Source organism: Pseudorca crassidens, chromosome 2 (genome assembly GCF_039906515.1).
Source record: "Pseudorca crassidens isolate mPseCra1 chromosome 2, mPseCra1.hap1, whole genome shotgun sequence".
NCBI lineage: Eukaryota > Metazoa > Chordata > Mammalia > Artiodactyla > Delphinidae > Pseudorca > Pseudorca crassidens.
Window position 1 is genome coordinate 171,048,104 of NC_090297.1, and position 22,878 is coordinate 171,070,981.

Genomic DNA, 22,878 nt, shown 5'->3' on the forward strand with positions numbered 1-22,878 from the left:
CTGTGGGCTTTTCGAGTGCTTGATTTGCCCGATGAAGAGAGTTACCAAAAGAATGAGTGTTTTACTCTAGAGAGTGTACTTCAAAATGTTTTTAAGAAGTTTAATCATGTTTCCTGGGGACTCGGAATCCCCCTGCTTAGAATGTACCGACAGTTTTAAAGATGTAACAGTAACAGCTCTTCCTTGACTCTCTGCTTTTGATTCCCAGACACCAGCTGCTACTCATGTCTTCGCCATCACTAAGGAGGCCTCCGGTGTTACCCCAGTGTGAAAAGGCGTCTGCGGTTTGCCGAAAATGGATTTATCTCAATGTTATTTAAAGCACGCCGTGTTAAAGAGTCGCTGGCCAGCGCCGTCGGCCTGATTATTTATTTAGGAACGCTTGATCGGAAGGAGAATGCTTTTGTGTAAACATGAATTGCCTGGCACTTTCTTTGGGCTTCGGCTTCTTGTTTCCCACCCCTAAAACGTGGCTCTTTACTTATTTTGCTTCCATATCGTGGGCTGACTCGCAGGGCCTTTTCCCAAGGCTGGAGAACGTGGCAGCTTTCAAGAAGGTTTCGGTGGTGCCAACCCAAGCGACGTGTGGACTCCCAGCCCGAAGCACCTTCTGTCAGAGCTCTGCCGCAGCTGAAGGCCTTCGGGTCTGTCCCCAGCGGTTCTGCATTCAGGATTGTCCTTACCGATCGTCGCCCCCCACCTACACTGACCTCTTCTCAGCGGGCCTCAGCGGCTGCATCACCGTAGACCGGCGTGATCTGAGTCCCGATGCCCACGGCCCTTCTGCAAGTTTCATTTTTGGAAATCACCAGAGTTGCTTTGCCTCTCCTCCTGCTGCCAGGTTGGCGGCATCATTTACTCTAGCTGTGTGGTTGAAACCCGAGCAAGAAGGTGTAATGTAAGTAGCAGAGGGAGTGTAAGCTTTCCTAGGGTCCTGCAAAATCAGTAAGAGTCAAGGGTATTGCAACTTGAATTCCAACCTAGAAATGAAGGCACTTTGGAATTGATGCAACTGAAGACCTACTCCTATATTAGGCTCTCCTGGTCAACTTTATATTCCAAATAATTTTTCCTAAGTTCGAAGTATTTTTCTCCTTTCCATGGATGAAGTAAACCCTCAGAGAAGAGTGTGTTAAAATAATTTCATGGCAGGCAGACATATTTACACCTGGCTCTTTTTTTTTTTTTTTTTCCAGCAGTTTAGCTAAACTTTTGGTCTTAGTTTTCAGAGGCTCAACCAGGCTCAGTGTGAGTTTTAAGTCATGGGGACTAGCAATACAAATAATGGATATTTTCAAAGTTTTGGTCCAGGTTTGTATAAACAACTTGCCCTTACTAGAGTATACAATTTTCATTAGGCATGTAGTTCTCTGAGAGCTAAGGACTGTGTTGTCTGCATCCTTATTTTCCCAGGAAGAGATGTTTGTTTAACTCATCTTGGAAGATGCTCAATAATGAGTTGAATAAATGAATGACACTCTATCTCTGAAAAGAGGTCGCTTTTGGCCCTTCGCTTCCTGGCGTTTTCATCTGTTAGGAAATATACAGAGAAGCATAAAAGCTTCTCAAAAGCATTCATGCCATTCATCCCAGTAGAAATGCCTTCAGTGAGTTCGGAGGGGGGCTTCGTTAACATTTGTGGTTATTTTCTGTAATCACCTGATTTTCATTCTGTAATAGTTTCTGAAGCTGTATCTAATGTTTCCCCTAAGTGTTTAGAAACAATCTGGAAACTGGAACGAGTAGGACAGTTTTGAGGCATATTTTGCTCATCTTTCATCTTCCTGTAGGGCTTTTGCCTCTTCTCCTTGTGAAGTTTTCTTTGTATGAGGATGTTGGCCAAATATCTAAAAACTCATGAAACAAACCAGAAGAGTCTTATAATTTCATAAGCAAATATGGCTTAAATATCTTTGGTGTTTAGTTTTAATGTGCCAAGTGAAAGTTGGCATATTTTCATCTTGTTTTATTTGGAGTGAAAATCGTCACAAACCGTTACCCCTATTTCTGTATGTGCCCTGAAAGAAAACCCTGTTTTCTTACTGTTTGAAATGTCAGTAAATCCAACCTACTTAGTTTATGTAACTAACGTGCAAAGAGTTTTAAAAAATTGTCTCTTGACAAATATGGCTAGGATGAAATATTTTTTTCCAAGCTTTTTACAAGGGATATGTCTCTACCAAATTCATCTTCCATTGGTATCATTTTGTATAAATAAGACAGAGGAGTATTTATAGAGGCAGTAGCACATGGTATATGGTTTTGAGAGTTCCATGCATCAAGGTCGTTTCCATTCTCAAAACTGAAATACCTGTGGGAATTGGGGGAATTTCAGGGTGTTTGTACTAGATAAGTAAAACAAACAAAACATGGATTATCCAATTATTGTTTATTCAGGAGCAAAATAAATCCAGTTCCTAAATATTTTGCTACCTGCCTTCCTCTCACATTCATTATCTACCCAAGCTAGTATGTTTACAAGCAAACAAAATAGCAAGGAAGATAATCAATAACATATTAAGAAATGCATTTTCAGTAAGCTTGGGGAAATAAGCCTGCATGTGGCAAATACATCCTTGAGTAATGGTCAAATTCTAACTTGTAGATTTAACTCAAGAGAAATGAACAGAGGCAAACTCTTCTTAGATTGTTTAAGACCTAGAGACAGGGAATAGAGAGAAATTCTTTCATTCCAATGACTTAGAAATATTCACCTACCAAAGGGTTAAAAAAATCACAATAGAATTTCCATAGGGTTAAAAACAATCACAATAGAATTTCCATAAAATCGTATTTCCACTTTATATAAAATCTGTATGTCAACTAAACCTATTTGCCTTATTTAAAATATATATATTTGGCCTCATAACTTTATCACCAAATATATGTACAGATAGAGTAAAAAAGTGACAGTGAAATAGTGACTGGTAAGTGTTCTCCGGTCATATTACCTCTCAATTCTCAAAAAGAATAAATGCAAGTGAGAAGGAATGATTTGTGAAAAAATGTGCCCTTTAAGGAAAGTTTTAAAAACACCTTTAGCAAGAATTCTTGGTTTGCCCAATCTTACCTTTGCCTCTTCGATTCTTCCTACTCAGATCACTGACTCATTTTTTTGAGGCTCTACTATAAACCAGGCTATGGTGCTATTGTCAGAAAACTCATGATCGAATGGGAAGACGGATGGATGGGTGTTGTTACCAAGGCAGCACGATAAGTGAGCTCAAGGGAAGGCCCCTTACGAACCTTGAGCAGGGAGGATTCTAGGATCAGGCATTATCCTGGAGATGCTGAGTAGGAGGCAACCAGGTGAAGAAAGGAACCCAGACTCCTCTAGGACTTGATAAAATTCTCCTCCCTGGGATGTACCTACCGCCTTCTTGAGTTCTTGTCTGTGAGATGCAGACTGATGAGTATCTTTAATAGCTAGTTATTTGGGGGGGATGTTGATGGCTACTGTCCATGATATTTCTCTTTAAATAGCAGATTTGGAGGAGGGAGCTCTTCTCTCATCTGCTAAAAAGTTGAGTTGCTAGGTTGAAATGTAATAGGAAAGGGTTGCTTAAGTTCATATCTGTTTCTGCTCAGTGGGTACAGAGTGGCTAGGCACATGCAATGATATAATTAGTATAAAATAAAATATATTAAACATAAATCAAGAGAGAAATTAGAAGACATAAAAAATAAAAATGTCTATTTAAAGGGATGGGAAAAGGGTGCCATTGTGATCAGAATAGAAGTGATTAAAACAAAGTAATTTGATAACTGGCCCTACACAGACCTAAAGTTTTTCTGAAAATTCTTCTATTTTATCAAAATATTGCACTGTACTCTTAGAAGATTGGATGACCTTTCCTCCAGGATCATTACCATGATCTCAGTGCCTCAGTTGGGCCGTGTGGTCATGGCGAGCTACAGACACTGGCTTTGGCTTCTGGCTAGTTGATGATGAGCAAAGTAAAGGCTATAGTCGTCCGTTCTCCATTTCATCATGAGAATTAAATAGAGCAATTCTGACCTCAGGGTTAGCGGTTTAGAGCCTTCTATGGACACTAACCTCTCTTTACATTTAAAAAAAAAGAAAAAAAAGATTTGCGCTGGTGACTCAATACCCAAGCCAGATGTGGTGTATTGTGCCGCTTCCTATAAAAGAAATAGCAGAGGAACTAATTAGCCAATAGGCTACATGTTGGTTTTGCAGGATGATTCGACCACTTGAGCTCCCATCATGAGTCTCCAATAAAGGGAGTGGAGGTTCTGGGGGAATATATTGTAAATAAGAATTCTATTTTTTATTGAAATAAAAGGGCTTCTTAATTGAGAGAAAGCTTGCCCTGAATTTGATAACATTCAGGTACTTATTCATTGTGACACTTTGAGTGGAGTTTGGGGTCAGTTACGCCACCATCACTGGGTGATGGCTTAGCCTCTCTTTCGGTTGGAGGCTGACCTTTTCTCTTTTCTGGTTGCTTCCCAAGGTGTGTTATAGAGAAGACAGCGGATGGGCAGATTGTGTTAAAACTTACAATATCTGAGAAAGAGACCATGTTTTATTACCGCACAGTAAATGGTTTGCAGCCTCCAATGAAAGTAATGACACTGGGGAGAATTCTTGTGAAGAAATGGATTCATCTTAGTGTGCAGGTGAGTAAAATAAAAAATATTTAACATTTGTTTAAACACAGGGATCCATCTTCCTTTCTTTCCTTTAAATGGCATCTTCCCATCAGATTTGAAGCTCTACCTTTTAGATTTCAACTATGTGTAAATGACAACTAAAGAAAAACGATATTTAAATGACCTAATGATGTATCTCTTGATATACCAGAATTTCCCCCTCAAAATTACTGTGAAGATGCCCACAGAAGGTTAGGACGATCCCATTTGGGGTAGTATCCTCAGGAAATGTTTGTTTTATTTGCTTAGTGTATTTTATTTTGTTCAAAAATGTGGAAGGGCTCTTTTGCAGTCTAGTTCTAATTTTACTAGTCTTGGCAGTATTAAGACCCCTGCCTGGTTTTTACAGTGGTTTTTGGTGGATAGCATCTGATGATATGAATACAATTCGGCTGTTGTGTTAAAATGTTGACCTTAGAACTAATGAACTTCACACATCAGACACTCAAAAGGTGTTATATTATTACTTCAGTTGTCAACCACAGTTTGTATTCGCCTTAGAAGCTGCTAAAGACTGAGATAACTGTGAGATGGTTGGTATTTTATGGTTGTCAGGAATGGAGACAGTTTATTCTTTGGTTTCTTTAGGGCTCTGGAATGGTCCAGTGCAGCTTAAGTCACCCTTGCCTTTTATACCAGAGGTACTGTGTACTGTAGTTCTCAGTATATGCTCTCATAGGTGTGCTCAAATGTGGTCCATGCAAACCCCATTTGCCCTAGAGGACAGTTGTACCCTCGTGCACTTTATGAAAATAATCTTTGATCTCTCACATTTTTTCCCTCACCCTGAAGCAGGTAGACTTCCTTATGTTACTTACCGGGGTTCTTGGCCTCCTTAATCAATAGAAATTGATAAGAGGCCAGACGAGATTCAGGCAAGGCTTTACTGGGGCCCCTGCTGCAGCAGCGGGGAGAAAAAGCAAGTAACAGATTCCCTTGCTCGCTCCCTGAAGGGGGTGGAGCTGATTCCTTATATGGGGTAGGGTAGGGGTGTGTCCAGGGGTTGGGCCACAGTGGTGGCTTAGGTGTTCTGCCCACCCCTTTGGCGGTGCTGTGTGCCGGGGGCATGTGCGGTCCCCTGCTTTTGCTCTGGTTCTTCAGAAGTGGCAGGTTTTTTTTTTGTCTTTTTGTATCTTGTCCATAATTTGCCCCAACTGGACATGCATGCAGTTATTTTTAGTCCCTTATAGTTTCTTTCTTTATATTTTGTTGCTCCAGGAAACATTTGTCCAGGTGTAAACACTGCAGCAAAGGGTCCCAGGTTCCAGCCTATCTCACTTAGAAGGTCTTGAAAATTGTTACTTGGATTTTAAGGTCTCTTTCAGCATAGCTGCCGTTATTGAGGACGTAAATACACTTGAAACATACCTTTGTTTGGCCTGGTAGTATGAAATTCTGCCATGTATGTGCACTGCAATGCATTAAAAGCCTAAGGAAGAACATTTAAAATAGAAATGCAGAGAATTAGCAATGATTGATTTCCATAGGATGGTATTGACACAGTGATATTCAGTCATCATGTTAGACTTATCTACTCTGCTTTTCTCTTTTTTTTATTTACATCTTTATTGGAGTATAGTTGCTTTACAATGGTGTGTTAGTTACTGCTTTATAACAAAGTGAATCAGTTATACATATACATATGTTCCCATATCTCTTCCCTCTTGCGTCTCCCTCCCTCCCACCTTCCCTATCCCAGCCCTCTAGGTGGTCACAAAGCACCGAGCTGATCTCCCTGTGCTATGTGACGGCTTCCCACTAGCTATCTACCTTACGTTTGGTAGTGTATATATGTCCATGCCTCTCTCTCGCTTTGTCACAGCTTACCCTTCGCCCTCCCCACTCTGCTTTTCATTAGGATATGAGTTTAGAAAATTTGGTTGTCAGGACGCAGAGGTTTCCATGCCACCAGGGTTGAAAGGACCGACAAAAAGATAGGTCACGTCTGACATCTGTAGCATATGATGGATTCAGTGTGTCATGCTTGCCTCTCATTTGTTCAGTAGTTAGCAGATAGGGGACTAATTTGTTCTATATCTTATCCATTCCACCCACTGACCAGACCAACAGAATTGTGTTATGACGTTTCCATATAAAAAATGGAAATGGAAACCACTGCAGAGGGGCTTCCCTGGAGGTCCAACGGTTAAGACTCTGCGCTTCCACTGCAGGAGACGCAGGTTTGAGCCCTTGTTGGGGAACTAAGATCCCGCGTGCCGCCGTGTGGCCAAAAAAAAAAACACCGAAGACTGAGGAAATGGAATCTTGAAACGATGTTGAATAGCTATATTTGTCGCATATTTTTATATCAACGCTGATGAAAAAAATGCTTTTTACTTGCCTTTATTTTGCCTTATCTGTGAAAATGTGCCATGTTTTGGCAGGCAGTAGTACATTAAAAGCTTTACAAAGAAAGTTTAAAATTCCAAATTTGAAGAGGTAACCATGACTGAATTACTCCCCTGGGAGTCAGATGCTCTTAGCGTGCCTATTGGAATCAACATTATCATTTCAATACATGTCAAATGTGAGTCACTTCCTAGTCTAGGCAAAATTTCTTTATAAATCTTTAAATCTTCCCCTTCTTTCAAGAAAAGGTTAAAGTACTTATGATTTAATGAGACTGCTTTATTTCATAACCGACTATCAAGAGAAAATTTGTCCTATCCAATTTGTGGTCTTCTTTTATTTATTTACATTTACATAAGTTCCCCCCATTCTACATTTTACGTTAAAACTACAGAATGAAACAGTCCTAAATCATTAGAAAAGCCGTGCAGATCGCTTATTTATTCGTCTGGCATTTATTGATAGATTTGGGGGTACCCAGCATTATGGAGACCTGGATTCATTCAAATAAAAATGAAAGAGCAATTATTTAAATTGGAGTTCTGCGTAGGGTGCCTTTAAACTGGAAACAAGTCTGAGTACATTTGAGATATTACAATATTTATAATAACTCATAGATGTTTAATAAAGAATGTGCTCATTCCTTGGAAGTTAATACAAAAAGCAGTGGGAAGAATAAGAGATGAGGTGTAGAGAAATCTGACTCAAGTAATGCTACTCAGTAGTTTTAACAAATACACTTGACTCAGTTTTCTTACTTATGTAGTAAGAGGATAGGACTAGATGAACAAAACCAGACTTCCTAGAATTCTACGTTAAAAAGTAAGTGACTTTGAAAGTATGGAAAGCTTCTAAGTTGTGTAGGGTTGTCTAGACAGTGATGGTAAGTGACAGAGCTTTGTCCTCAACTGACGATCGGGTTTGTGCTTTTTTCTGCTTCCCCCTGCTATCTGGTATTTACACAAACATTTTTTTGGTAGATTTCATAGCCAAGATATGGACAAATGCAGCTTGTAACTCTTTCACTAGTTAACTGCAAAGAACATATTTTAATATGAAATGTAACTTATTCTCTGTTGCCTTATAATATAGTGCATCCAAATTCTGTTTGATTTTGAGGTTAGGGACTTCATAATGCTGGGCATAGGCTAGAACACACAGATAATCTGGCTTAGTCGAGTTAAAAATTGCAAGTCTGTAGTGTATGCATATATTTTTACTCATCCTCCAATATGGCCACAATCAATGAATTTACAAGGTCTGTGCGTGTGTGTATATAAAAATAAAACATCTTTACTCATGGAGTTGGCTCAGAATTTAACTTAGAAAGACACAGTCACATAAAATTAATTAACCGATCTGACCTTACACCTTACCTCAGACAGTTCACTCAGTATCAGCTTTCCATCAGTAAAATCAGAATTCTAATTTACCAAATCCAGAAAAAGAAATGAGTTTTAAATAATTAACTCCCTGGGCAAAAAAAAAGATGCTAGGAAGAGCCAGACATACCAAATGTTGGAGGTCTAGTTTCCTAAACAAAAAATGCCTGATGTTACAGTAATGGATCTAACAGCTTTTATTCAAGAGCTAGCATTTCGAAGCTTCAACCTGTTGGAAAATGATTAGTTTTTAAATTAATATTCATTCAGGGACTTGAACCTGACATGATTGCCAATTTAAATTTCACTTTGGAGTTTAATATATTGGCTATTTCAAATTATATCAAGCTGAAATTCGTTATGTCATATATTTTGTACTAAAACTGGAAAAAAATCAATTCAGACTTTTTATTATCGAGTGGGGAACACTGATAACATTAGCAGATTTTTTTTAAAGCTTAGTTTTCATATTGAATCAGCACATGTTATAGTTATTTTAAGAGACCTCTTCGGATTTTCTTTTTTTAAAAAAAAGTTTTGAAAATATGTGAAAGGATTTTACTTCAGCAGTTTGTTAGGGCGTGTGGGTAGTACAACTTGGAAGTATATTGACATTTAGTTGCACATCATTTAAAAGTAAAACCTCAGAGTTTTATGAAACTCTGAAAACTGTTTTCCCTTAAGTAGTACTACACATTGTATAGGACAAATGGCATCAAAGAATCATTAATATAGTAACCCATTAGTAATTATGCTAAAATGCAGTCAAATAATTATGTCCTATAATTAGAAGCTGATGAAATACTGCAAGTATGGACGCAAGAAATAGTTTAGCAGTGGGGTTTTTCACATCATCTATGCTCTTTTGAGAGCTCCTCGATACACTGACAAGTCAAGAGCCACAGATGGTCCTAGCTACAATAAAGTGAAAAAGAGCAGTTCTAATCTGATACAGTGAAGGAAAAAAATGCATGGGTAAATAAAGTTTTAGGGATCAACAGACGAAGAATAGGAGTTTCATAATCATAGTTTGTTCCTGAAAAATGTTCTTTGATTTATGTATTCAATCTGAAAAAGGGAAACTATTGATGGTTCTGGAGAAAAAGAAAATGCAATTTAACCAACATTTGTTAGAATAGATAAACCAACTCTCTCAGTGAATCTCTGGAGTGTATGCCCATGTGCACGCTTTATAAAGGTATTGCCATGTCTCTATTGATTGAGGGAACATAAAACGTCCTCACAGCCTTATGGAAGCTTCCTCATTCATTTCAGGAAGCTCTGTGAACTGGCATTCTCCTGGGGGCATCACCTCGACTCCCACCACAAGAGAATCTCAATCCATATCGTTCCTTTAATAATTTTCATTGCTTTAAACTGTAACTATTTACATGTATATGAAAGCCTTCTGTTTGTAGCTAGCCTACTGAATATCACCCAAGTTAGGGGAATAGTTTGTTATTCAAAATGAAGTAAAGATCAATAGAATTTAACAAAGCTTTTCAGAATAATCAGCTGAAAGTGATGATAATAATAACAGCTGTGATTATTGAGCACTGACTAGGTGAACTGGATTAAAAAAGGAGCCTTAGAGAGGTTAAATTGTCTGCCAGAATTTACAGTCTCAATTTTCTCTGACCTTTACCTAAAAAAATAATAAATTGCTGTGAACCTAGGTCACTGAAGACAGAAGAAGTAGTTAATTATCAAAGTTCTCTGAACTCCCCTTGACAAAAACCAAGAACTGAAACAAGACATATTTGTAAAGTAAATAAAATATAAATGAATTTTCATACATTTGTACATATTTGTAATGCTTCACATATTTACATGATTTGTACAAATAATTCAAATCAATATAGTTTACAATCATATCTCTCAGGGATACAGGTGCCTTAAATACATAACAGGATATCATTTTATATACAGTTCTGCTCAATATCTTTTTGGTTTATGACAGTCAGGAAAGACTAGTGGATTAAAGAAAGAATAATCCACTTAACCCACCCTGATCACCTGGTCTGTGGCATACAGAACCAAGCCTTTTGCAAGGATACCTTAAAAATAAGGGGGAATTCTTCCCACTTGATTATGGAGAAAGGTAAAACCCTCCAAGTAAAAACGTAAAAATTATTCTCTGTACATTTTTGCATGAGACTTTAAACTATAATATTTAGCCAAAAGGCAATGTTTAATTCTTGATATTTTACTTAAAATTTGTACAACCCTCGGAAAATTATGTAGCTCCTTGAAATGATAGATACCTGTGACAATTGGGAGCAAAGATAAACCCAGCCTATTTAGCTTCTACTGTAAATGACATGTAAAGAAAATAATGTCTGATAAAGTACTTTATAGTCTGCTGTAATGGAGCTTACAGTCTATTGGAAGGAAAAGACAATCACACCAAGGAAAACCGAATTATAACTGTGATATGTTCTGTGGGATCATCTGAAGGACAATTTGATCAAATCTCTGAAGTCAAGGGAAGCTTACTTTGAAGAAATTGTATTAGATACGAGTATTAGTTTGCTAGGCCTGCCCTAAAAAATCACCAGCTGAGTAGCTTGAAAGAACAACAATGTATTCTCTCCCAGTTCTGGAGGCCAGAAGTCTGAAATTAAGGTGTCTGCAAGACCATGCTCTTTCTAAAACTTATAGAGGAGTAGCCTCACTTGCTTCTTCTAGCTTCCGGTGTTTGCCGGAAATCCTGAGTTTGTAGATGCATCAGCCTCATCTCTGCCTCCGATATCACATGGCCATCTCCTCCCCTGTGTGTGTGTGTGTGTGTGTGTCAGTGTCTCCTCTTTCTGTAAGGACACCAGTTATACTGGGTTAGGATCCAACTAATCAGTATGACTTCACCTTAACTTGATTATATCCACGAAGACTCTGTTTCCAAATAAGGTCATAGTCACAGACATGGGGGGTTAGGACTTCAGTCTGTCTTTTGTGGGGGGACGGAATTTAACTGATAACAGTATATATTCAAAAGAACATACAGGATTGAACTAGGTGTCCAGAGTAGAGACGAACATTTCATCCATGCATAGCAAATAGTGCAGATGCCCTTTTGTAAAAGGGACTTTGTTGCATATGAGATACTGAAAGGCCAGTGGAGGTGGAGTGTAGCAGCATGTGAAATGTAGCCAGAGCCATTGGAAGATGCTATGTTTTAAAGATCACTGTTGGCCATGTGAAAGTGTTTTCAAGAGAACTCTACTGAGATACTTTATGCAGGGAACAGGGGATGAGGGAGGAAGTGGGGGGAAGTAAGGAAAATGTATGGCCTGAGCAGATTATCTTTTCAGAAGGACTATGTTGGTTGCAACGAAGGAGAACAGTTTGCATGAGGACAAGAAAAAAGTGTTGTTAGGTTACTCTTAGAGCCCAAGTGAGATACCTTGAACCATGATGGCAATAGCAGATACACAGAGAAGTGGTCAGCTTTGAAAGCTATTCAGGAATTAAAATCAAAGGGCTTGTTGATGGAAGGAAAGTAGAGGTTAAGGTAAAGGGAGATGATAAATCCCAGATTTCTGGCTTGGATGATTGCATGACTAATGGTTTCATTTGCCCAAGGAGAAGTACTGGAAGAGAGTCAGAATTCTGATATTTAGTACTTACAAGCTAGACTGCAGCTCAGAGTAATACTCAACTCTAGAGATCACTAGCATCATTGAGAAACTTTCAAAGATATTCAGGTGCCCACACTCCATTGTGTCTTCATTGGTCTGGGGTGGGGCCCAAGTATTATTTCTTGTTCTGCTTCCTACCTTGATGGATTACAAAGTGTATAACAAAATAAAATAATCAGAATTTAAGACAGGAAATGACTCATTCCAATTCAGGTATGTCAGGAAAGATGCATAAGGAAGGTAGGATCTGAGTTAACTATTGAAGGAAAAATAGGCTTTTAAGGTGGAGAAGAGGAGGAAGGAAGAAATTCTACATACCAGGAATAGGTGAGCAATGCCTGGAAGATGAAAATAGCAAAAGATGTTAGTAAGCCTCGGAGGGTCTGAGTTTCTTAGAAAGAAATGTATCATGTGTTAAATGAAAAAGGCTGGAAAAAGTGGCTTAGAGTTTTACATAGAGCTATGAAGTCTTTTGTTTTTGTTTCTCCCTCTGACAGACAACCCAGGTTTTTTCACCTGCTCCTAATCCAATCTGTTTCGTAACTATTATTCTCCATTAGTATATACACTATATATATATACATACATATATATACATGTATATGTATATACATACATATATATATATATATATACACACACACACACCAAAAGAAAAGGTTTGTCTAGCTGATGTATGCAAAAAGATGAACACACCTCTCATTGTAGTGTTTACCCTTTACAAGTCTGAATGTTATCAGTCTAATATTTCATGGCAAAAATTTAAGTTCAGTAAGTAAGACCTTTCCTCTGGAAAAACCTCTAATCAAAATCTAAAGCAAGCTATGGATAAATTAACATTTAAACTTAGAAACTGATATTTGAAGAACTTAGCAATTTTTTTCTGCTAGAAAATGGTTGATTCTCAGCCAATAGCTAGAAAATGTACAATATATGCAAAAGGAAAATATATACAAATATTATAGGGCACAGTTATTCCATACACTACTAAAATTGAAAATGGCGATAAAAAGAAAAGTATTTTCCAACGTCTTCTTATTTGTTTCAACAATCTCTGGTCTTGCCAATGCCACTATGGTAATTCTCTCAAATTTGTAATGGTTAAAACTTGATGGTAGTGCTTTTTAAAACCTATATTATCTAATGGAATTGTCATTTATATTATATCACTTTCATCTAAAAGCCAAATAAGACAGATCATTTTTGCTTCTTTTGAGGGTAGGCATTTTTGTGTCCACGGGGCTAACTGAAGCCTTCAGTTATACATGAACAATTCCCACTAAAGTCAAAAAGAAGAGCGCTCATATAACCTAGGGCAGAATTTGGCCTATGGTATGTATTGCTTGGTAATGGAAGAGAGAATATGACTTTATTTAAACATGGCCTTGAATAGTTTTCTTTTCCCATATATTTTCCCTTGGTATTTCTCTCTCTCAAATGCGACGTTCAAAAATATTCCAAGCAGCTGTATTGTTCTGGATGCATAATAAGAGCATATGTTCAAGATACCAGTTTAGATATCTCTAAGCCAAAGAAAGAACAGTTAAAATAAAACAAATTATAAAAACTTTTCCAAGAATGGAAAGGCTTTAATAGATTTGTTAATCTTCCAATTATTTAATTACAGCAGAGAAAAAGTGATATTTATATATATAATATATATATAATTATGTGTGTATGTATGTCAATATATATTTTTTGTAAGTGTTCATATCAGGAAAAGCAGTCATTCTGCTTTCTAAAGACTACATGAGATAATCCCTGAAAAACATTGTATATTCTAGAAGTAGAAAACTAGTTGGATTCTCTTGTTTATGATTTGTGTTCATGGTTCTCAATCTAGGGAGAAAAGAAAGAAAGGAAAAAGGAAAGGGCAGGGAAAGGACATAAGGCATTCCAATTGGGGGTCGGGGAGGAGAGGAGAGCCAGAGACGAAGGGCTGGAAGAGGAGACTCAGCTCGTGCCAGTTTCACTGTAGTGGGGTTGACCGAGAAAGTTTAGGTTATGGATGTACAATATGTAATGTTAATTTTGTTGTTTTCTGGGATGCAAATCCATTGTGTTATTGTAGTTATTTGGCCAAAATCGATTACAGGTAGCTATTTTGAGGGGTTTGGTACCTTAGGGAATTTATATAAAAGAGTTGGGTTCAATGTTTGGGTTGAATGAGAGGTAGCAGTAAACTGGAAATAAGATGAATTCTGTGGGAATACACATTGGGACAAATGGTGACCATTATTATTTAATCCCTTAAAATACCTGTAGCAGTCTCAGACAGAACATCTCAAAGTTTGTGGGAAGAGGCTTTTATAAATATTAAAGAGAAGTGAGACCCAAGAAATTTTGAAAACTAGGGAGCACTAAACTTGGAGGGGTCCAGTGTAGATAGTGCTTCTTTGTTTATTTTTAATTAACTTTTTTTGAGATAATTGTCGACTTGCAAACATTTGTGAGAAATAATACAGAGAGATCCCAAGTAGCCCTTACCCAAGGGTAACATCTTGCAAAACTATAGCATAATATCACAACCAGGATACTGACGTTGATACAATCCACCCACTTTATTTAGACTTTCCATTTTTCTGGACTCGTTTGGGTGTGTAGTTCTACACAGTTTTATCACATATGTAGATTTGTGGCTCCATCATAGTCAAGATAAAGAACAGTTCTATTACCATAAGGCTACCCCAAATTTCCCTTTTATAAACACACCCAACCTGTTCCTTACTTCACCACGGATTTCATATTTTTAATATATTTCAGGGCCTGTGCCTTTCCATATAAGTTTTAGAATAAATTTACCTGTGTCTACCAAGTGTCTTGTTGGGATCTTGTTAGGAATTTCATTGCATCTCTAGATCAACTTGGGGAGAATTGGTATCTTTTACTATGCTGAACCTTCCAATACATGAACAATTTAGATCTTTGATTTCTTTTATTGGTATTTTGTAATTTTCAGCATACAGATCCTGTGCATGTTTTGCTAAGTTTATTCATAAGTGTTTATTTTTCTTTGGAGTGATTGAAATTGGTCATAGGTTTTAAATTTTAGTTCCCACATATTTTTTGTTATAATACAGAAGATGTTACTGATTTGGGGGGGCTTGATCCTATATTTAAAAACCTTGCTGAACTAACTTATTAGTTCTGAAAGTTCTTTTGTAATTTGTTGGGATTTTCTACATAAACAATCATGTTTCCTGCAATTAGGAGCAGTTTCTTTCTTTCCAGTCTGTGTGATTTTTATTTCTTTGTTGCAATAGCTAGAATTTCTAATACTATGTTGAATAAGAGTGGTAATGACAAACATCTTTGCTTTGTTTCTGATCTTAGGGAGAAAACATTGTTTTTCATGAATAAGTATAATGTTAGCTGTAGATGCTCTTCATCATGTTGAGAAAATTTCCCTTTATTGCTAATTTACTAAAAATTTTCATCATAATGAATGTTGGATTTTGTTAAAGTCCTTTTTTACATCAATTGATGAGATTTTTCTTCTTTAGCCTATTAATCTGGTTGGTTACACTGATTGATTTTCAAATGTTTAACCAACTTTACATACCTGAAATAAAGTCAACTTGGTCATGATGATTCCTTTTATACGCTGCTTGATTTGATTTACTAGTACTCCTCTGAGGAATTTTCCATCTATGTTCATGAGCTGTATTGATCCATAGTTTTCCTTTCTCGTACTATCTTTTGGTATTAGGTTAATGCTATCCTCATAAAATGAGTTGGGAAGTGTTCCCTCCTATTCTGTTTTCTGAAATAGATTATGTAAAATTAGTGTTAATTCTTCCTTAAATGTTTGGTAGGCAGATTTTTAATTAAATTGAATTTCTTTAATTCAGATTGTCTATTTTATCTTGGTTGATTTTAGGTGGTTTGTGGTTTTCAGATAATTAGTCTATTTCTTCTAAGATGTTGAATTTGTGACTTTAATATTATTCATCTTATCTTTTATTACCCCTTATTATCATTTTACTGGCTATAGGATCTAAAGTGATATCACCTGCTTCATTATTGATATTATTCGTGTCTTCTCTCTTATAATTGTTAGTCTTGCCAAAAGTTTATAATTTAATTGATATTTTTGAAAAACCACATTTTTCCTTGATTTTTCTCTATTGTTCAGCTATCCTCAGTTGCATTGATTTCTGCTTTTATATTTATTATTTCCTTCTGTCTGCTTGATTTGCGCTTATTTTGCTCTCTTTCTGGGGTTTCTTGAGGTAAGAACTTAGATTGATATTTCCAGACCTTTTCTCTTCTTAAAAGCCAGCAGTAGGTTTAGTGCTGTGATTTAGTGTGTAATTTAATTTAATGTTTAATTTAGTGTTGTAAATATTCCTCTTTGTACTGCTTTAGCTGTATCACAAATATTTTAGTATGTTGTATTTTCATTATTATTCAGTTCTATGTATTTTTTATTTTTGCTGAGACTTCTTTGACTCATGCATTAATTACAAGTAGGTTGTTTAGTTTCCAAGCTTTTGAAGATTTAACAAAATTATATTTCTGATATTGATCTCCAATTTGAATCTATTGTGGTCAGAAAAAACACTGTTTGGTTTCAGTTCTTTAAAATTTGCTGAGTTTTTAAAAAATGGTCCCACGTTCTTGGTGAACGTTCTGTGAGCACTTGAAATTAATGTGTATTCTGCTGTTGCATAGTGTGTTTTATATATATATATATATATATTCTGTATATATTATTTATATTCTGCATATATATCAATTATCTATGTATCTATCTAATTTTAATCCACTCTGCCAATCTCTGTCACTTATTTGGTGTATTTAGACCATTTACATCTAAGCTTCTTAATGATGTGATAGACTTATGTCTGCAATTTTGTCATTAGTTCTCTGTTCCTTCTGATTTTGGTTTTTCTGTTTCACTTTTCTTACCTTGCTGTGGGTTACTTGAACACATTTTAGGATTCCATCTTTATTTATAACATTTCTGGTGTATCTTTTTGTATAACGTTCTTAGCGGCTTACGTATTACAGTATATATAATTAACTTAGTCTACTGACATTGATGTTTTGTCACTTCAGTTGAAGTGTAGAAACGTTACTTCCATTTAGGTCCCTTTACCTACACTGCTTTTTAAGTATAATTGCCTTGAGTGTTTCCTCTCCATACATTGAGCACCACATCAAATGGTGTTAAAGTTTTTGCTTTGACCATCAAATATTATTTAACAAACTCATGATAAGGATAGTTTATGTATTTACTCCTAATATTACTCATTCTAATGTTCTCATTTTCTTCCTGAAATTCTAAACCTTTTGTTGTCATTTTGTTTCTCTTTAAAGGACTTTCTTTAGTCCCTCTTTAAGAGTGAGCTGGATGAAAACAAATTCTCTTAGTTTGCATTCAACTGAGAATGTGTTGATTTTCCCTTCATTCCTAAAGGATATTTTTGCTGAATGTAAAATTTGTGATTGAGAGTTAATTTCTTTCATTACTTGAAAAATGTTGTGCTGCTCCTTCTGGCTTCCATCGTTCAGGTGAGAAACCTGTTGTAATTTGAATTGATATTCCCTTATAAGTTTTGCATCATTTTCCTGTGGCAACTTTCAAGAGTTTCTCTTTGTGCTTTGTTTTCAGAAGTTTAATATTGAATTCCTTGGCATGAATTTCTTTGATATTATCCTATTATTGGGAGTTTGCTCAGCCTTATGAATCTGTACATTTATGTCTTTTGCCATTTTTCAATGTTTTCAGACAATATTTCTTTCAATATATTTTCAATGTCACTGTCCTCTATGATTCTAATTATAGAGATACTATCTCTTTGTTATTGTCCCACAGATCCTTGAGGCTCGCTTCATTTTATTTCTTTTAATATTTTTTTCTCTTTTGTTTCAATTTAGGTAAATACCATTGATTTGTCTTCAAGTTCACAGTTTCTGTTCCATCATCTTAACTTTACTCTTGAGTCCATATAGCAAGTTTTTTAATTGTCTCAAAGTTTTGTTTAAAAAGAATTCTTAAATTTCCATTTGGATCTTTTATTATAACTTCTATTACTTTGCTGAGATTTTCTCTTCTTACTTCATTCACTTTGAAAGATTCACAATTTCTTGTGGAAGTATTTTTATGCTTTTAAATCCTTATCAGATAATTCTTCTATCTGATTCATCTCAGTGTTGGTATTGGTAGATTTTCTGTTCTCATTCAGGTCATAGTTTTTCTGGTTATTTGTATGACATGTGACTTTTATTTTATCCTGGACATTTTGGTTACTATATTATGAGACTCTGGCTCCAGTTTACTTTTCGTTTTATCATTAGGCTGTTCCCCTATTGAGATCTGACACAATGGCCAGCTGAATGTATATGTTCAGTTTCCCACCTGTTCCTGTCACCATCACCTCACTGGTGATGTTGCAGATGCCTTGTTGCAGATGACGGGTTGGAAGGTTAGCATTTTCAACACCTCCTTGGTGAAAGTGGGTCACCTACCCACCCACCTGTCATCTCCAAATGCTTATGGATTCTTATTTTTTAATTTGATTTTTATTTTATATTGGAGTATAGTGGATTTACAGTGTTGTGTTAGTTTCAGGTGTACAGGAAAGTGATTCAGTTATACATATATCTATTCATTTTCAGATTCTTTACCCATGTAAGTTATTACAGAATATTGAGTAGAGTTCCCCATGCTATACAGTAGGTCCTTGTTGATTATCTATTTCATATATAGTAGTGTGTATATGTGAATTCCAAACTCCTAATTTATCCCTCCCCACCACCTTTCCCCTTTAGTAACCATAAGTTTGTTTTTGAAGTCTGTGAGTCTTTTTCTGTCTTATAAATAAGTTTATTTGTATCATTTTGTAGATTCCACATATAAGTGATATCATATGATATTTGTCTTTCTTTGTCTGACGTACTTCACTTAGTATGATAATCTCTAGGTCCATGCATGTTGCTGCAAATGGCATTATTTCATTCTTTATTATGGCCGAGTAATATTCCATTGTATATATGTACCACATCTTCTTTATCCATTCCTCTGTCGATGGAGATTTAGGTTGTGTCCATGTCCTGGCTATTGTAAATAGTGCTGCAATGAACATTTGGGTGCATGTATCTTGTCGAATTATGGTTTTCTCCAGATATATGCCCGCTGAGCCCCACTGTCACCAGAGGGGGAAGCACATTGCTGACTCACACCCCTTTGTGACTGTGGGGTGAGTGGAAGCTCAGCTTCTTGCTGGTCCCCATCCCATTGACACCAAGGAAGGGGCAGTGGAGTGTCAAGTAACCCCTCTCCTGTCACCTTATTCTGCTTCATGGATGCCAGGTGTAAGTGGAGGCTCAGCTTCCCCTTGGGTTCATTTCACAAGGAAGTAAAGAGGACAGTGGAATACTGACCAGCCCTACCTCACACCACATCCTTCAGTCTCACTAACACAAGTTGGGATGGGGGCCCAGCTCAGCTCCCCATTAGGCTCACTTGGTGGGAGTTGGGTGTGAAACAGAATACAGACTAGCCCTGATACACAACACTGCATTCAGTCTCATTGCCATGAAGTGGGTGTAGAGGTACAGCTCTCACCTGGGCTCCCTGACACCAAGGATTGGGGGAGATAAAGTGCTCACCAGACCTGGCTCACACTTACTTTCCTTGTTCAGTCTTACTGATGCTTGGTGAGTAGGAAGGGTCAGCTCCTGCTAGGCCCTGGCAGGGGGCGGTGGGGGGGAGTGGAATGCTGACTCGCCCTGCCTCTGCACCTCCTCATTAGGTCTCCCTGTTGTCAGATGGGAGGGTAGAGTTGGAGTCTCAGTCCTTGCTGGGCTGAGGTTACAATCCCCTTGTGAAGAATTGGAGTACAGCCCGCTTCAGTCAGGTGGGGATGGCAGATCAGCTCCGCTCTCACCCTGCCAATACTATTTTGAAAGGGGATCAGAGTGCCATCTCCTTCCGTGGAGCAGGGTATAGAAAATACGTTCCTTACTCTTTGCCACCAATACTCCCCCTACCGTTAGACTGGAGAGTTGCCTGCTTTCGCCAAGTGGAGAAGGGAAGAACAGCTCTTTGTTGGGTTTTCAGCACCACCCTGCAGGGAACTAGAACGCTGCCTGCTTTGCCAGGGGCAATGGAAGATGAGATCTCTGAATGGCCCTGTCAGTTCTACCAGGTAGGGGACTGCAGCTTACTTCTGCTGGGTGGGAGGGTGGGATGAAAAATTAGCCTCCTGATGGGCTCTGTTAGAACCATGAGAGAGCGTCTGTGTGTTTATGTGTTTCTCTGTGGTTTTTCCATTGGTGTCTGGCTGAAGTAGGGCAGACATTGCCTAAAAGGCCTTTTATCTTAGGCCACCATTTGCCCTGTCCTTTATCTAGGAGAAGTAGACTATTCTTGGAATGTATTTTACCTGTGCCTGTTGGCAGTTCTAGGATAGATGCTTCTGGAATGCTCTGTCTGGGGTATATGGGCAGTAATAAGAATACTAGGGGATTAACTGCCATGTTGTTTCTCAAATCCTGAGGTCCCTAAGTTTTTTTTTGCCTTCTTCCCACCTTGAAGAGTCCTCCTATACTTGTTTATCATGTTATGCCTAGGGTTTTTAAGTTATGGAAAGAGGACCTGGGAGGAATGGGACTCCTCCATCGTTGTCAGAACCAGAAATCCCCATGTGTTAAAGGGGACCTTGTCTACCCTTTCTTAACGCTTTTTACCATAAACTCTTCATTATGTTTAAAACATGTTGGCTAAAATGGTGGGAAGTAAGGAAGAATCCTTCACAGAATGAACTGGATATAGGAAAAAGATGATACTCTGGTCAAATATTGCAAAGTCAATTTGGACAAAGCTAGACATGGTCTTATTTACAAATAAAAATTTCACATGCGTTGCAGCAGTGTTCAGGTGTCCTGACGAATTATAAAATGCTTTATGAGAAACCTACGGGTGAGCATTTGCAGATTCTCATAACGTTTTTTCAGAAACTCTCTTGTCAAAATAGAAGTTAAAAGGTTGAAATGGTTTCTGAACCAAATATCACACCAGATAAATGTAAAATAACTACATAGGCCAACAAGGTGTGTCCTTTATTGCCTGGGATTGTTGCAACTACCGCAGCTGGCAGAGATCCATCCCTTTCATGTGGGCAAGTCCAAGATTAATTCTCAATTAGAAATAGAGACTTGATTCAAGGGCAACATTTAACTTGGCATCAGCGTGTCAACATTTCAGCCAATTTAGGTGACCGTGAACACTTCAGAGGAAAGAGATTGCTGTTTCATATTAAATATAGAGTGGAGCTTGGAGAGATAAGGTAGTTTGTACTTTTTCGCATTATGTTTCAATTAATTTTGGCAGGTATGTCTTTTGTAGCAACTTTAGGTGTCGAAAAGCTACTTGGGACCCCTCAAGATTTGTCTCTTTCCATGTTAAAGTGACCATCATCTTGGTTTATATTTGATTTGTGAATGAGGTACATAGCTGTCTTATGATGCAAAAGCAATTGTCACTATTTGCAGATCTCATGATTGAGAGTTTCTTGTGTTAATAATATATGTAGTTTCATGTTCATTTGCACCGTGTGTAACTGGTTCATGTAGTCGATTAAAATAATAAGCAATGCTTGATCGTGGTTAAAATAAATGCCAAGGATAAATTCTTCTGTTAATTAGTGAGAGCTTATCCAAATTAGCATCTATAATTATAAGCTGTTGTTAATTTTTGTTGCGACCTATTAGATATCCTGTCCTAAATCATTAACTCTAGTGTAACTGAGCATTAATGATAGGTGACTTGCTTTTTAAATGGACAGTGGAAGCTCTCATGCAAAACTTATACTAATAAATGCAGATTTTATACTGTTTCACACAGCATCATCGAAAATTCATGTGGAGTTTTAGACTTAGCATAAACAGAAATGTATTAGGCTTTCTTTTATAGAGCCAGACCTTAAAAACCAGACCTGTGTTCCCATGCAGGAAGTCATTGATTCAAGATTTCCTTGCACTCCAACTCATTTTTGTATGGCTTTCTGTTTCCTTAAATCACATATATTTCTTTCTATTGCAAACTTTTGATGTATTTCTTAAACTGCTACAGTCTTATGCCTTTGTATAACAAGTGATAATGTACTGTTACTTCTCCTTGATATTGAAGAATCTGTAGTATCAATATGTTGCTGTGGAGTCGTTGGAAAGAGAATAAGTGGAATGCCTAGAAATTACCCCAAGTTTTGATTTTGTGCTCACGTTTTCATTAGTAAATGTCATTCTTGAATAGGTTGATTTCTTTGGGGCAGGATTTCTCAATCTCAGCACTTTTTTTTTTAAATTGAAGTACAGTTGATGTAGTTGACATATCATATTACATAAATTACAGGTGTACAATATAATGGTTCACAATTTTTAAAGTTTATACTCCATTTATAGTTATTATAAACTATTGGCTATATTCCCCATGTTGTACAGTATATCCTTGGAGCTTATTTTATACCTAATAGTTTGTACCTCTTAATCCCCTACCCCTATATTGTCCCTCCCCCGTTTTCTCTCCCCAGTGGTAACCACTAGTTTGTTCTCTGCATCTGTGGGTTCAATCTCAGCACTTTTGACATTTTGAACAGGATAATTCTCTGTCATAGGGGCTTTCCTGTACGTTGTAGGATGTTTAGTGTCAATCCTGGCCTCTACCTACTAGATATCAGTAGCAAACCTCCCATCTCTCCATCTCCCTCCAACCCAGTGACAAGCAAATGTGTCTTCAGACATGGCCAAGTGTCCCCTCAGAGGCAAAACCACGCTTCTTTGAGAAAAACTGCTTTAGAGTTTCATCCTTCGCTATTTCCTTATAA

At 37.2% G+C, this 22,878-nt stretch overlaps 1 protein-coding gene across 1 annotated transcript in view; it reads left to right on the top strand.

Moving 5' to 3' along the window:
• Window positions 1-217: 217 nt before the first annotated feature.
• The window catches only part of USH2A (usherin), a 770,355-nt gene continuing 747,694 nt past the window's right edge, over window positions 218-22,878 (top strand). The window contains exons 1-2 of the mRNA XM_067729757.1: window positions 218-898; window positions 4,479-4,644. Of these exons, the coding sequence (XP_067585858.1) occupies window positions 414-898; window positions 4,479-4,644 (651 nt within the window). The 5' untranslated portion in view covers window positions 218-413. The remainder of the gene's footprint in view (window positions 899-4,478; window positions 4,645-22,878) is intronic.